At 48.1% G+C, this 14,373-nt stretch overlaps 1 protein-coding gene across 1 annotated transcript in view; it reads left to right on the top strand.

Moving 5' to 3' along the window:
• The window catches only part of ATXN1 (ataxin 1), a 373,070-nt gene that overhangs the window by 346,939 nt on the left and 11,758 nt on the right, over window positions 1–14,373 (top strand). Inside the window, exon 5 of the mRNA XM_049765242.1 lies at window positions 11,525–13,797. Coding sequence (XP_049621199.1) covers window positions 11,686–13,797 — 2,112 coding nt within the window. The 5' untranslated portion in view covers window positions 11,525–11,685. The remainder of the gene's footprint in view (window positions 1–11,524; window positions 13,798–14,373) is intronic.

The following is a 14,373-nucleotide window of genomic DNA, read 5'->3' as shown; positions in this document are numbered from 1 at the left end:
TTTGTTGATTGTTTGTGTATCAACAAAGAGCTCCCAAAATGAGAAATGGATTCCCATCCCCTTGTCCCCTTTTGGGGGGAGATCTTGGTAATATTTATCTGCAGCAAATAATCCACACAGACAGGAGGGTTAAGGGGTAAAAGGTTGGGTGAAGAGAGTCCTTTGTCAGCCTGCTGCTGGTTCCAAAACACACCTTGAGCCAACTAGCCAACTCTGGCCAAAGACCCTGAACACCTCACTCCCAAACTATTTATTCAGCTCTCCACAGCGCCCCCACATGGAAGATCAAGGTGGGACAACAGGCAAAGAATAATCTTATGGAAATATTTTCATGTACAACAAGTGTGTCTGTGTGTGTCTATGAGTGTGAGTGTATGTAAGTGTGTGCAAATGTGTGTGGAAGTGACTGTAAGTATAAGCCTGCATGTGTCCGCATGTGAGTACATGGGTGTGTGAGGGTAGGTGTGTGTGTATATGATTCTGTGCAAGTGTGTGTGAGTTTGAGTGTGTGTCTATCTGTGTACGTGTGACTATAAGTGTACGTGTGAGTCTGTTAACCTTTGTGTGTGTGTCCCTTTTTCTTACCATGCTTCCATGGGGGCACACTGGGACTGCTCCATCCTCAGATTGTGAATATTATTGCAGTGAACCAGGCATGCAGATATGTTTTCGAGTTAGTGAGTTTGTCATCTTCAGATAAAATGTCAGAGGTGGCATCGCTGGGTCCTCGGGCATCCTATTTTTAGTTTGTAAGGCATCTCCGTATTATTTTCGCATAGCTGGCAACACCCCTTCAGGGTCACCAGCTGCCTGGAAGCTGTGGCTGCATCATTTCACCTTCTCCAACAGTCCCAGGAAGGAGAAGAGGGCCTTTCCCAAGGTCATTGATGGTAGAGCCCTGCAGGGAGGTGACAGGCATCAGTGGGGTTCCCCCCTACAGCCAAGATTTGGGCCAGCTGGTGGAGCTGGCCAGGCTGTGAATCCATCGAAAAGTATTTGCTTTTGTACGAACCCAGGAAAGATCTGGCCAGAAAGGCATTTCGGCTTTTCTTAAGAACTTCAGCCCCTGTTGGACAATTCACTCGGGACCTATTTCCATCCAGATGGTTTTCCCTCTAAGAGAATATTTTTCCATCTTGAGCCTTTCCAGGAATTCCAGCAGGGCCGGCTGCCAGAAGACACCAGCGACCCAGAAACCCCAGAAAGTTCAGAGAGCTGCATTACGAGGGAGCGGAGCTCACTACCTGCACTCTCTTCCTGCCCTTATAAATCCACGTAGAGTGTGCCTCAAGTGTTCTCAGACCCAGCCCCATTCGATGCCCATTCCCACCTGTCACCCGCTTCCAAAGCCTGCCAGACCCACTAATGAAAGCCCCAGATTCTCTGTCCCTGTCTGCTGGGGAAGGTGATTCCAGAGGTGGCTTGTGCTCAAGAAGTTTCACCCACTGCTGGGGTGATCTGTAGCTAATGCAAAGCAGAGTGTTCTGGGGAAAGTGGGGATGAGATGGGTGGTGGGTCAGAGGGTCCCAAAACTGATCCGTCCGTATAACCCCATTCAGAAACAAAATACCACTGTTTCTTAGAAATCTATTTTCTTCTTTCTGCCTCCCTCCTTTTCTTCTTTCCTTTCTTCTTCCTTCCCTCCCTCCCTCCTTCCTTCCTTTTCTTCCTTTTCCCTTCTTCCTTTCCTTTTTCCCTCCTTTCTTCCTTCCCTCCCTCCTTCTGTACCTCCCTTCCCCTTCCCTCCCTCCTTTCTACCCTCCTTCCTTTCCCCCTCCCTTTCTTCCTTACTTCCTCCCTTCCTCTCTCCCTTCCTTCCTTCCCCCCTCCCTCCCTCCCTCTCTCCCTTCTTTCCTTCCTCCCATCCTCCCTCCCTCCTTCCTTCATTATTTCTTCCTTCCCTCCTTCCTTTATTCCTGGATTGAACCCCAGTTGGCCATGTTCAAAGCCAGCACCCTATTCAACTAAACAATTTATCTGCTCAGGCCCTCACTCATTTATGTGAAGAGCAAGGCTCTGGGCCCTCTACCATGGGGTACAGCATAGGGCAGGAAAGCTGAGCACTGGGTTGAATATTTCTGATGACTTGTTCTACTAACTGGAACCACCTGAGAGGCTGATACTTACCTCTCAGGCAGTTTCTGACCTGAGTTGACCTGGCATGGAAACTATGCACCCCTTTCCCCTTCTGCCACATGGTCCTGTCCAGTGGAAGTCCATGCTGGGTCCAGCAGAGAGAGCCAGTATTTACTCATTGTCAGTGAAGACAAAGAAGCAAATTGGAAAGTAGCCAAGGCTTCCTGGCCAGACATGGACACACAGGATGGACTCGCTGTCATAAAATGTGTGTGAACTGGAGAAAAATATCAAAGTCAGGAGCATGATTTCTACCCGGAAAAGGTCTGGCCAGTGGGCTCAGACCACAAGGCAAGTCTGCAAACTTGGCCTGGGCTTGTGGGCAGCTCCAGGGGAGTCCTCCCCCAACCATCAACCTACCCTTTGCTCTGCAGGTAGCGTAGCCTCTTATAAGAGCTCCCATGACTTCTGCTCAGCAGAACCTAGAGCTGGCTTCCTGCCCTTTTTTTTTGGGGGGGGGGGGGTTTGGGTCACACCCAGTGGTGCTCAGGGGTTACTCCTGGCTGTCTGCTCAGAAATAGCTCCTGGCAGGCACGGGGGACCATATGGGACACCGGGATTCGAACCAACCACCTTTGGTCCTGGATCGGCTGCTTGCAAGGCAAACACCGCTGTGCTATCTCTCCAGGCCCATGGCTTCCTGCCCTTTACAAATTGGAACTAGACGTGGGATCTGCCATTGTCCAAGATGCATGGCTGAGTGTCTTCGCCCTCACTTTCCCTGCCTGGTGCCCAGACCACCCCATCGCTCCAAATAACCCTCTTAACCAGCTAATCCTCCCTCCACCAACACCACCTTTCTAGCACCCACTTTCTTTCATTTGCTGAACTGTGATTTCAAAGTCATCGTTCTGATTGTATATTGATTCTCTTACTTTGGAAGTTATATTTTTATTTATTTATTTTTAAATCAGAGGGTGTCTCCCAAGGGATGCTCAGTGTTTCTTGGCTAACCCTGCTTGAACCTATTCAGTGAGAAAATTCACAGATTCAGGGCCCCTCTGATTACCTGGTTCACCCCACACAATTTGGGGGTAAATGGTGCTTTTATTTTATGAAAATTCCAATGACTCCAGCTCTTTACCAAACTGTTGGTTCATGTGAAATATTTATTTTTTTCTTCTTTATTTGAACATCTTGATTACATAAATGATTGTGATTAGGTTTCAGTCATGTAAAGAACACCCCCCTTCATCAGTGCAACATTCCCACCACCAATGTCCCAAATCTCCCTCCATCCCACCCCACCCCCACTTGTACTCCAGACAGGCTTTCCAGTTTCCTCATTCATTCACATGATTATGGTAGTTCTCTGTGTAGTTATTTCTATAGCTGTACTCACCACTCTTTGTGGTGAGCTTCATGGAGTGAGCTGGTGTTCCAGCCCTCCTCTCATTGTCTCTGAGGATTGTTACAAAGATGATTTTTATTTTTCTTAAAACCCATAGATGAGTGAGACTATTCTGTGTGTCTCTCTCTCTCCCTCTGACTAATTTCCATGTGAAATATTTAGTCAACAACAAAAACAACAACAACAACAAGAACAAAATTCCATTTGCTCTTTTCCATTTGAACCTTTCTTGAGCCAGATCTCCCCAAGCTTGCAACTGTGCTAATTTGAGCTCTTGAAACCAAGGACAGACAGGTCTACATCCACTCGTTAATCTTCACTTTCTTGGTTTTCTGCCATCGTTTCCAGCTTCGGAGAGTATATTTGAATATTAACTGCAATAATACGTTAAGCCTCCCTTCCAGCCTTCTGTTAGCTCCCACTACGATAACCAAATCACTCATACAATGTTGAATAGAAGAGAACTAAAAATAGATTTTGGCATGCTTGTGCTGACACTGAATAATCAAGATTCACTGGACAGGGTTTGGGGACATGACTCAGTGGTATAGCATGTATTGACACGTGTAAGGGCCTGAGTTCAATTCCTGTAACTGCCCTCCCTCACAAAAAAAAAAAAAAAAAAAAAAAAAAAAAACAGTCTCAGGACTATGACCCCACTTTCTTTGGGAATCCAATGACACCTGAGGGCATGTGCTATCCTGAAATCTCCATTCTCTATCCTTCTTTTGTTTGGGTTTTTTATTTGTTTGTTTGTTTTTTGCTTTTGGGGGCCACATCCGGTGACACTCAGGATTACTTTAGGCTATGCACTCAGAAACTGCTCCTGGCTTGGGGGACTATATGGGACTCTAGAGATAGAACCTTGGTCCATCTTATGTTAGCGCATGTAAGGCAAAAACCCTACTGCATGCACCACCATTCTTCATCCTTAACAGGCCTAGATCCGCAGGATAAAGGCTGGTTTTGAGACTTATCCTACAAGATATCAACTCTCCTTCCATCATGTAATCAATTCAAAGGATTTGGGGGGGTGTCAATTTCTGAGATCTTGAGTTCATGCCCCCATATAAGTTGCAGTTTTTCTGTCTCCTAACTGGGCAGGAAGTTTCCAGAATCAAAGTAGACTCATTCACTGCTTTTTAATTCACACCAAATTCTTTTCTCCTCCTGATGTCCCTGGTGTTATGCTGGAGCGGCAGGACAGATCCACACTGAGGTTCTCCACCATGTCCTGGATCCTCCTCCTCTTCTCAATTTTCAGGCCTTGGACCATGGAGCTAACTAAGCATGTGGTTTCCAAAATTCTCAAAGAATGCCAGCATGTTACTCATCACATGAAAAGTTTTGTTCTTTCAGTGAAAACCGGGTCCATCCAGGAGTCCAGAATGTACTCAAAGTTATCAGACACTACACCCAGAAGTTTCTCTCTGGTTAATGAAAAAAACAATTTAATATACAAAATCTGTCCCAATAAGACTCCAGAAGATTAAAAAAAAATAAGTGGAGGCCAGAGTCCAGAGTGATAGAACAGCAGATAGGGAGCTTACCTTGCATGCAGCAAGATCTAACCTGGGTTCCATCCACAACCCCTAAGCCTTCCAGGAGTAAGTCCTGAGTACTATCAGGTGTGGCCCCCAAAAAATAAATAAAGGAATGTAATGAGTTGTTCCAGGCAGCACCCACACAGTGAATTCTAAGCCAAGGGACCTGACTGGGTCTTTGAAGTCAGCCAGACCTGAGTCCTAACATAGTTTGTGATCTGTGATTTGGACCCTGAAGATAAGCTTTAACACCACAGTTTCCCAAGTGAAAAGCAAGATCAGCAGACTTCTGCCTGCTGGCATGTCCAGGGGAGAGCTCACTTTCTTGTACAAGCACAACATGTATCTGTGGCCCCTGAGCCATCACCTAAACTGAATTTTTAAGTGCTGGTAGGGATAAATCTTGATGTCAAGATGTTTGCGATGAACGTACATGGAACACTACTTTTCTTTTTCTTTTTCTCCTTCTTTTTCTTTTTTTCTTTTGGACCCATCTCCTGGCTTTGTGCTTAGGGATTACTCCTGGCAAGCTCAGAGGGACCATATGGGATGTCAGGGATCAAACCTGGGTCAGCCATGTGCAAGGCTTACACCCTCTTTCTGGACTCTCGCTCTCAGCCCAGAAAAAGTGATTTTCTAAGCAAATACTACACAGCAAACTCTCCATCACTCAGTGTTTCCGTTCATTTCCTAACTCCCTTCCTTGCCTGCTCCCTTTTCTAATAATTGAATTGAAACAGTGTGGTCTACACCTGTGTCATTAGTTGTGGCCCCAAGGCTGGAACACTTCTTTACTCCTGCTCTCAGCAAGCAGCTGGGAGATTTAGGCCATTTGTATACATCAGGAAAAAGAACCCCCTAAACCCCAAAGCAGAAACTCCTCTCTCCCTTCATCTTGTCTTTTTTATTATTATTATTTTTCTCTCTCTCTTCCTTTTCCCTGGCGAACTGCCCTCCTCCTTTACAATTTAGTCTCATGACTGGAGACAGAGGGACATTGCTGTATCCTGTAGCTCCCTCTAGTGATTCTCTGAAAACACAGCAAGACAAACTCCTGCCATTTCTGTGTTTCTGTCTGACCCGAGGCTCAGATGGACCTAGGAACAGAGGGAGCACTAGGGCAGGAGTCCCCATCTTTAAAGAACCCGTCCCTGATAAATAGCAGATGTTGCCTTTCTGAATGGAGGAGTTAAATTTGTCATCAGGCTGGCCCTAGGTTGCTCTTGTTTTTACCCTGATGTTTGAGTTAGCATCAATATTGTTTGCAAAAGATGTTTACGAAGGGAAACCTTCCAGAAAAAACTGCATTCGAATGTGTGTTCTAAGACGATGTGTCTTGCTTCTAATAGCACCCAGAGGCGGAATATCAACATGGATCTTTAGGCTCCACTAAGCTAGTGTTTCAACACCAAGAGCAGAAATCAACTGAGGCTTTATTGAGATTCAATTTAGCATTCTTGCTCCAGTCCACCAAGGACAGATCCCTGAAAAAAAAAAAAAAAAAGAAAAATGTACCTTTAGCAGGGTTTTCTAGTTTTGTGTTCTGTACATTTGGTGGACTGGCAATGTCACATTTGCATTGCTAATGGATCTTTTTCTGACTGTGTTTGACATTTTGCTTGGCTTTGAAAGGACTTCTATGCTGCTGCTTCTTCCCCTCCCTAGAGATGCCTTGGGCTAATTAACCTATTCCCTTGCAGGCTGGGCCTACTATATGTAAATATTCTCATTTCGGATTCTGACATGGCCATCCCTAATGAAATCCTGGGGGGTAGGAAGGGTGTTTAGACCATCGTGTTTAGACCATCAGTGTTGCTCTAGGGCCAGCAGGGGGCGCATGGAGAGCCTAACTTGGCAAGTTGGCCTGGAGATGTGGGAGTAACTCAGTTCCTTTTCTTGGGGCTTGATAACTATATAGTACAAAAGAGAGGGGGCTTGCTTACCTTGCACGTGACCCAAGTTCAATCCCTGCCACTGAAATGATCCCTGAGCACCTCCAAGAGTGGCCCAAAAACCAAGGGGGAAAAGAATTCTCTCTCTCTCTCTCTCTCTCTCTCTCTCTCTCTCTCTCTCTCTCTCTCTCTCTCTCTCTCTCTCTCTCTCTCTCTCTCTCTCTCTCTCTCTCTCTCTCTCTCTCTCTTTCAAATGTCTATCTAACCATGATTACAAGCATGATTGTAGTTAGGTTTCAGTCATAAACCGAACACTCCCCCCTTTACCAGTGCAACATGCCCACCACCAATGCCTCCCATACCCCTCCTTCCCCACCCCTGGCCTGTCTTTAAGACAGGCATTCTACTTCTCTCACTCATTAACAGTCATGTTAGTTGTTAGTGTAGTTAAAAATTTTAAAGAGTGGGAGAGAGAGAGAGAGAGAGAGAGAGAGAGAGAGAGAGAGAGAGAGAGAGAGAGAGAGAGAGAATACACTAACAATTAACTACTCTCTCTTTTTAAAAAAATTGGGGGGACCACACTGGCTGTGCTCAGGGGTTACTCCTGGCTCTGCACTCAGAAATCGCTCCTGGCAGGCTCAGGGGATCATATGATGCTGGGGATCAAACTTGTGCTATTATTCCAGCCCCAAAAGTTCACTTTCTTAAGAAAGACTCATTATGGAGAGGATAAAGTATACTGAGCAACTATATCTGACCTGGGTTCAGTTGCCAGTACCACATATAGTCCTCTGAGCAGAGCTCCAGGAGAACCACTGAGTATGTTTCCTCCAAAAAACAAACAAAAAACAAATTCAAGATCATGAAATAGAAAAATGAGTGATCCCTGTCAGTACATGTCTCTTATGGGGAGGTGCTGCAAGCGTCTTCTGTCTTACAGCGCCAGTGTGATTTCGGTGAATTCACTTCAGGGAGAGTGGGTTGCTCAAACCAGGTGTATGGAAAAATATGAAATATGAAATAAATGGAACCACACAGAGAATGCGGGGTCAACACGTTTCTGGCAGGAGTGCGACAAGTTTAATTTTTGAGCAGGGGGATTTATAGGGGTAAAATTAGCCACAGGTGAAGAATAATTGTAATCACAAAGCCTAGTATAACAATAACAATACCTAAGCTATGGGTGTGACTATAAAAATTCTAAGTTACAAGAGAGAAGGTCATAGCTCAGGGTAACTCTTAGCAAGCTTGCTTTAAATGCAAAATCAGGATTAGGAGGAAGTAGGAAATATCTAGAAACTTGATCTTTCTAGGCTGGACTTTATATTTTCAGAGGTCAAGTAAAGGGCGGTACCAAAATCCCCAAGAATGAGCGTCCCTATTTCTAAAGGAGAGTCAATAATCAAAATCTGCATTCGGGTTATGCCCTTGATTACCAGAAACTGCAGTTGCAAAGAGTAAAAATTGTCTTTGCTTTTAAGGGCTGACTATATCCAGAATAAGGGGTTCTCAAATAAACTTTGGTGCTGAAATTTCTGAGCCAAATTATTTGATAGAAGCTATTATTTTGCCTGATATATACAAAGGAGAGATAAGTCAAATACTGGCTGAAAATGTAATGCCAGGCTTCCCTTTGGAAATTCCTCAACTATGCACGCAGGGGAAAAAGGCATCCACAGCAGGCCTTTTGAGGAACCTCATGGGGGTTAAATTAGTTCTACCCACCAGGAAAATCTGAGGATACATCTGGTGGCCTGAGCCCCCCTAAAAGCTTAGGCATTCCCTGGCAGGGAGGAGAGGCATTTCCAGGGGTGGCATTGCAGTTCAGACCAAGGCTTTACCACTTAGCTACACCCCGCATTCCTTCTGAAGCAACCCAAGGGGGCAGCTGATTTTTTTTGGTGCATGTGTTTAATTTTATTGAAATAAAATTATGTCTGATTTTATTTTGTCACTATTTGAAACTAGTACTACCATTGTAATCCATTTGCAAGTATTTAGTGGAAATCACATACTGCGTTCTTTGAAGAGAAAACTAGACCAGATATGGTTGTTTGGGACTTCTAAAAGCCTAGGTTGAGCAGTTGGGTTGGGCATGTAACTGTCATGATTCCTTTGACACAGATCCTTCTTTGGCACAAATATTTTAGAGTTTTTGTGGGTGATGCCAGGGATCAAGCCCAGGGGCTCACACATTCAGAGTGTGTTCCTTAACAGAGTCATATCCTCAGTCAATATGTTAAGATTATTTGAGGGGTTGTCATTTGCTTTGCATGTGACAAAACAAATTAAATCCCTGGCACTGTATATGGTTCTCAAAGCCCAGCATAGAGTCATTTCTAAGCACAGATCCAGGAATAGGCCCTGAGAACTATGGGCATGGCCCAAAAAATCTATAAATAGCATAAATAAAAGGACTTTTCTTAAGTTGTTCTTGTTGGTGGAATTACCCAGAGTGCTGAGGTAGGAGGTCTGCATGCTTGAAATCAAATAGGGGCATCACTTGTGTAAGCCGTGTGATATGTCATTTGAATTATATCCCTGACTGAATATTTTAATTATTGATGGGGGGATGGAACCACACCCAGTGTGCTCTGGGCTTACAAGGTTTATGCTTTACTTTCTGTATTATCTCTTCACCACTCTCCTCTGCCAATATTTTAGATTTTTATGGTTTATTTATTTATTTTGGGGTTTTTTTTGGGGGGTCACACCTAGCAGCGTTCAGGGGTTACTCCTGGCTCTTCACTCTGAAATCACTCCTGTCAGGCTTGGGAGACCATATGGGATGCCAGGAATTGAACCCAGGTCCATCCCGACTCGGCTGCATGCAAGACAAACACCCTACTGCTGTGCTATTTCTCCAGCCCTATGGTTTATTTTGTTTTATTTTGTTTTGTTTTCATTACCTCTCCTACCATATGAGAAATCTAATTTTCTCATAGGATTGCAACCTACTTTGATATTCAGACTTCCAATTTCTCACTTCCACCTTTTTAATGATCTGGTCGAATTCATTAAAGGTGGGCTTTATGACCTTTGTCCTGTGGTCCTGATGTTTGTATAGAAAAATTATAGCCAGGTAGGCTAGAGTGATAGTATGGTAAGTAAGGTGCTTGCTTTGCACCTTACTTACTTTTTTTTTTTTGCACCTTACCTTACTTAACGGTCAATTTGGGTTCAATCTCCAGCATCCAATATGGCCCCATTGACCCACTCCAAGAGTGCTCTCTAGAGTGCTGCTGCTGGGTGTAGCCCAAAAACAAAAAAAGAAAAAAATAACAAAGATTAAGTCATTGGCCATTAAAGGACGTTACATGTGTGTGTGCTGTTGGGGTGGGAGTGATGTAACTTAATGGAAGCCATGTAGGGGTGTAGATGGAGATGTTGGGGGACATAGGGCAGCAGAACTGGCCCGTGTTGTCATAGGTTATCATCATGCTATGGCATCAGCATGCATGAGGAACAAATACTGAAGGTACAACTCATTGTGTGAGCTTGGTTATCATATAGAAAGGAGGAGGCAAGAAAAGGCTGACCTGCGAGTCTAGAATTCCTAAGCACAGCCGTACCTAAAGCCACAGATAGGGAGCACTCATGAGCCCCTGGTTTCCCCAACTCCTGGGGTTGACTGAGGACTGGTTCACAGCAGAGGGGGAAGCTGACCACCCCACAGCCAGAGAGGCTCAGAGTTCAGCAGTTTCCGAGCAGGAACCAAGAATCCAGCCAGAAGCTCACTGTCTGTGTCAATACACACAGATCAGGCTGAAAGAGGTTATATCTTTCCTGTTGAGGTTAAGTGATGGAGCCCCGAGGGAGAAGCAGAGGTAGTTGTGGAGAGAAAATTCAGACAGCAAAGTTTGGGATGTAGAAAACCTTCACCAGGGAGATTTCAAAGCACTCAGCCTCCTGCAGCATTCTCTATCCTAACTACAACCATACTTGTTTCTGAACTGCCTCACTGATGTCTTGTTTGTTTTGTTATGGCATGAATGGCTGTCCTGGGAATTTGTTGGAAACTTGCAGAGAACAAGCTTGGGGTGTGTGTGTGTGTGTGTGTGTGTGTGTGTGTGTGTGTGTGTGTGTGTGTGTGTGTGTGTGAAAAGATTGGGGTAGATCCACATTCTTGACTCCTTGGGGGCCAGAGCACCCATGCACTTGGCTTGATTTGGCAGTGGGTTGCAAATTCTGTTCCGAATGAAACCTGCATCTCTAAAAAAGAAAACAAGACAGTGCATTGCCTGCAACTGCACATTGGGAAAGGAGAGAAGGAGCACTGAAAAGCGAGTCTTGGGGGAGGCACTGAGCTCATGCATGCAAAGGAAGAAATCTGCTAGAAGTTTCTTTGGCTCTAGCTCTGGATAATCCCAACCCAGGGGGTTTGGGGGGCCATGACCATGGTCATAGCTACTCCATAGCAGCTCTCTACACCCCTGGGCACTATCCAGCCAGTGTGGGGGCCTAGGATTGTCTTTATTTATTTATTTATTTATTTATTTATTATTTATTTTGCTGGAGCTGACCATTGCCTTTCCCTCTCTTTCTTCTCTTTCCTCCTCCTCCCTGTGACCACCAACCATTGACCCCTTCCTTCTTCCCAGGTCCCTGAGCAGCTGCCTGCGGGGCGCCCCGAAGGGGGGGACATGATTCCTCATGAAGACCCTGGCTGCCCCACTTGACTTTCCATGTCCGCCCCTCAAGGCCAACAAGCCCGCCACCCAGTGAAGCTGCAGCAGTCACCGTGGAGGGGGGACGGCGAAAAATGAAATCCAACCAAGAGCGGAGCAACGAATGCCTGCCACCCAAGAAGCGTGAGATCCCAGCCCCAAGCCGGGCCCAGGAGGAGAAGGCCGCAGCAGGTGGCGGCGGTGGTGGTGGTAGCAGTGGTGGTTCAGTGCTTCCTCCTAGCAGCGACAACCATCGTGCAGAGGCCGTGCCATGGCTCAGTGGCCCATCAGGGGGTGGTCGTGGGCACAGCGGCAGTAGTAGCTGCAACAGCAACAGCAACAACCACAGCAATGGGCGCCACGGAGCTTCCACGGCTGCAGCAGCGGCAGAGCTGGGTTTGCAACCAACAATGGGTCACCACAAGGCGCTCTCAGGGCTGGACTACTCACCACCCAGCGCGCCCCGTTCCATGCCCACCGTTGCCGCCACTTCCACGCTGCCCACCGCGTACCCACCGTCGGGCACCCCGGTGTCTCCAGTGCAATACGCGCACCTGCCGCATACCTTCCAATTCATCGGCTCCTCGCAGTACAGCGGGCCCTATGCGGGCTTCATCCCCTCGCAGCTCATCTCCCCAACGGCTAGCCCCGCTACCAGCAGCAGTGTGGCATCGTCAGGGGTTGCCACTCCATCCCAGCGCTCTCAACTCGAGGCCTATTCCACCCTGCTGGCCAGCATGGGCAGCCTGAGCCACAAGGCCGAGCCACCACCACCACCACCCCCTTCACACCTAGGCAGGACACCCCCCGGGTTGGTGGCTGCAGGCTCACCACCGACGACTCCATCATCCTCCGGGCAGCAGAACCAGTTTGTGCATCTGTCCAGCGCACAACAGCAGCAACAACAGCAACAGAACTCGCCCCCGGCCATCCCTGTCCACTTGCACCCACACCCGACGATGATGCAACATGCACTCACCCTGGGGCCCTCTCCACAGGTGCTCGTGCAATACAGCGACTCCTCCCCGGGGGGTCACTTTGGACCCCGTGATGCCACCTCCAAGAAAGTCGTGGATGGCCTGGTTGGTAGCAGCAGTCGTTTGCAGCAGGCCTTGCAGGCCAAGGAGCTCCTGAATGGAGAGATGGAGAAGGGCCGCCGCTATGGACCTACCTCCTCCTCCACCTCCTCCTCCTCTTCTTCCTCAGCTGAGCTGGGCCTTGTGAAGGCGGCTGGCAAGGTGGCCCAGCATCCCTACGAGTCCCGCCACCACCATCACCACCACCACCATGTGGTGGTACACCCCAGCGCTGGTGACTACAGTGGCATCCGTGACAACTCTGCAGTGCGCACGTCGGTGATGGTTTTGCCCAACAGCAGTGGCACCCCTGGATCTGAGCTGGAGGTCCAGGCGGTGATGTCCCACCGCGAGGCCTCCCCTTCTGCCTCCTCCTCGGCCCTCAATGACAAGAGCGGCCTGCACCTGGGAAAGGCCAGCCACCGAGCCTACGCACTGTCACCCCAACAGGCCCTGGGCCCCGATGGTGTGAAGGCAGCCGCAGTGGCCACGCTGTCACCGCACACGGTCATCCAGACCACACACAGCGCCTCTGAGGCCCTGCCCGTGGGACTGCCGGCCACTGCCTTTTACGCTGGGACCCAGCCTCCTGTCATCGGCTACTTAAGTGGCCAGCAGCAAGCGATCACCTATGCCGGCGGCCTGCCTCAACATCTGGTCATTCCGGGCACCCAGCCCTTGCTCATCCCCGTGGGCAGCGCCGACCTGGAGGGCACGGGTGCAGCCCCGGCCATTGTCACGTCCTCACCCCAGTTTGCTGCAGTGCCTCACACCTTTGTCACCACAGCCCTTCCCAAGAGCGAGAACTTCAGCCCCGAGGCCCTGGCCACACAGGCCGCCTATCCAGCCATGGTGCAGGCCCAGATCCACCTGCCCGTGGTGCAATCCGTGGCCTCCCCAGCCACCGTGGCACCCCCTACGCTGCCCCCGTACTTCATGAAAGGCTCCATCATCCAGCTGGCCAACGGGGAGCTGAAGAAGGTGGAGGACTTGAAGACGGAGGATTTCATCCAGAGCGCCGAGATCAGCAGTGACCTGAAGATCGACTCCAGCACAGTGGAGAGGGTCGATGACAGCCACAGTCCCGGCGTGGCCGTGATCCAGTTCGCTGTAGGGGAGCACCGAGCACAGGTAACATTCGCCCAGGTAATGCTAGGCGGGGAGGAAACGCTTTATTTTTTGAGTGTGTGGCTTTTGGGTCACACCCAGCAGTGCTCAGGGGTTACTCCTGGCTCCATGCTCAGAAATTGCTCCTGGCAGGCACAGGGGGACCATATGGGATGCCGGGATTCAAACTGATGACCTTCTGCATGAAAGGCAAGCACCTTACCTCCATGCTATCTCTCCAGCCCCAGAAACTTTTTCTTCCACCCATCCACCCACCTACGTGCCACCTTCACTATTTCCTAGCAAGATGGAGAGAGACAGAGATGTTGGGTAGAGTTGATTCTTCTTGTTGTTTGATTTACAGATTGCATTTGGGGGGGGGGTATTTTATTTTATCACTTTTTTAAACTTTATTGATTGATTGGTTTCTGTACCACACCCAGCAGAGCTCAGGGGCTACTTTTGGCTCTGCACTCAGAGCAGAGTGGCTGGATGGGGAACCATTTGGGATGCCTGGAATCAAACCGGTCCCTCCGGGTCTGCCACATGCGAAGCAAATGCCATACCGCTGTGCTAGCTCTCTCCGGCTCTTGTTTTTAC

Source organism: Suncus etruscus, chromosome 18 (genome assembly GCF_024139225.1).
Source record: "Suncus etruscus isolate mSunEtr1 chromosome 18, mSunEtr1.pri.cur, whole genome shotgun sequence".
Lineage (NCBI taxonomy): Eukaryota > Metazoa > Chordata > Mammalia > Eulipotyphla > Soricidae > Suncus > Suncus etruscus.
This window is presented reverse-complemented; position numbering and strand designations above follow the sequence as displayed.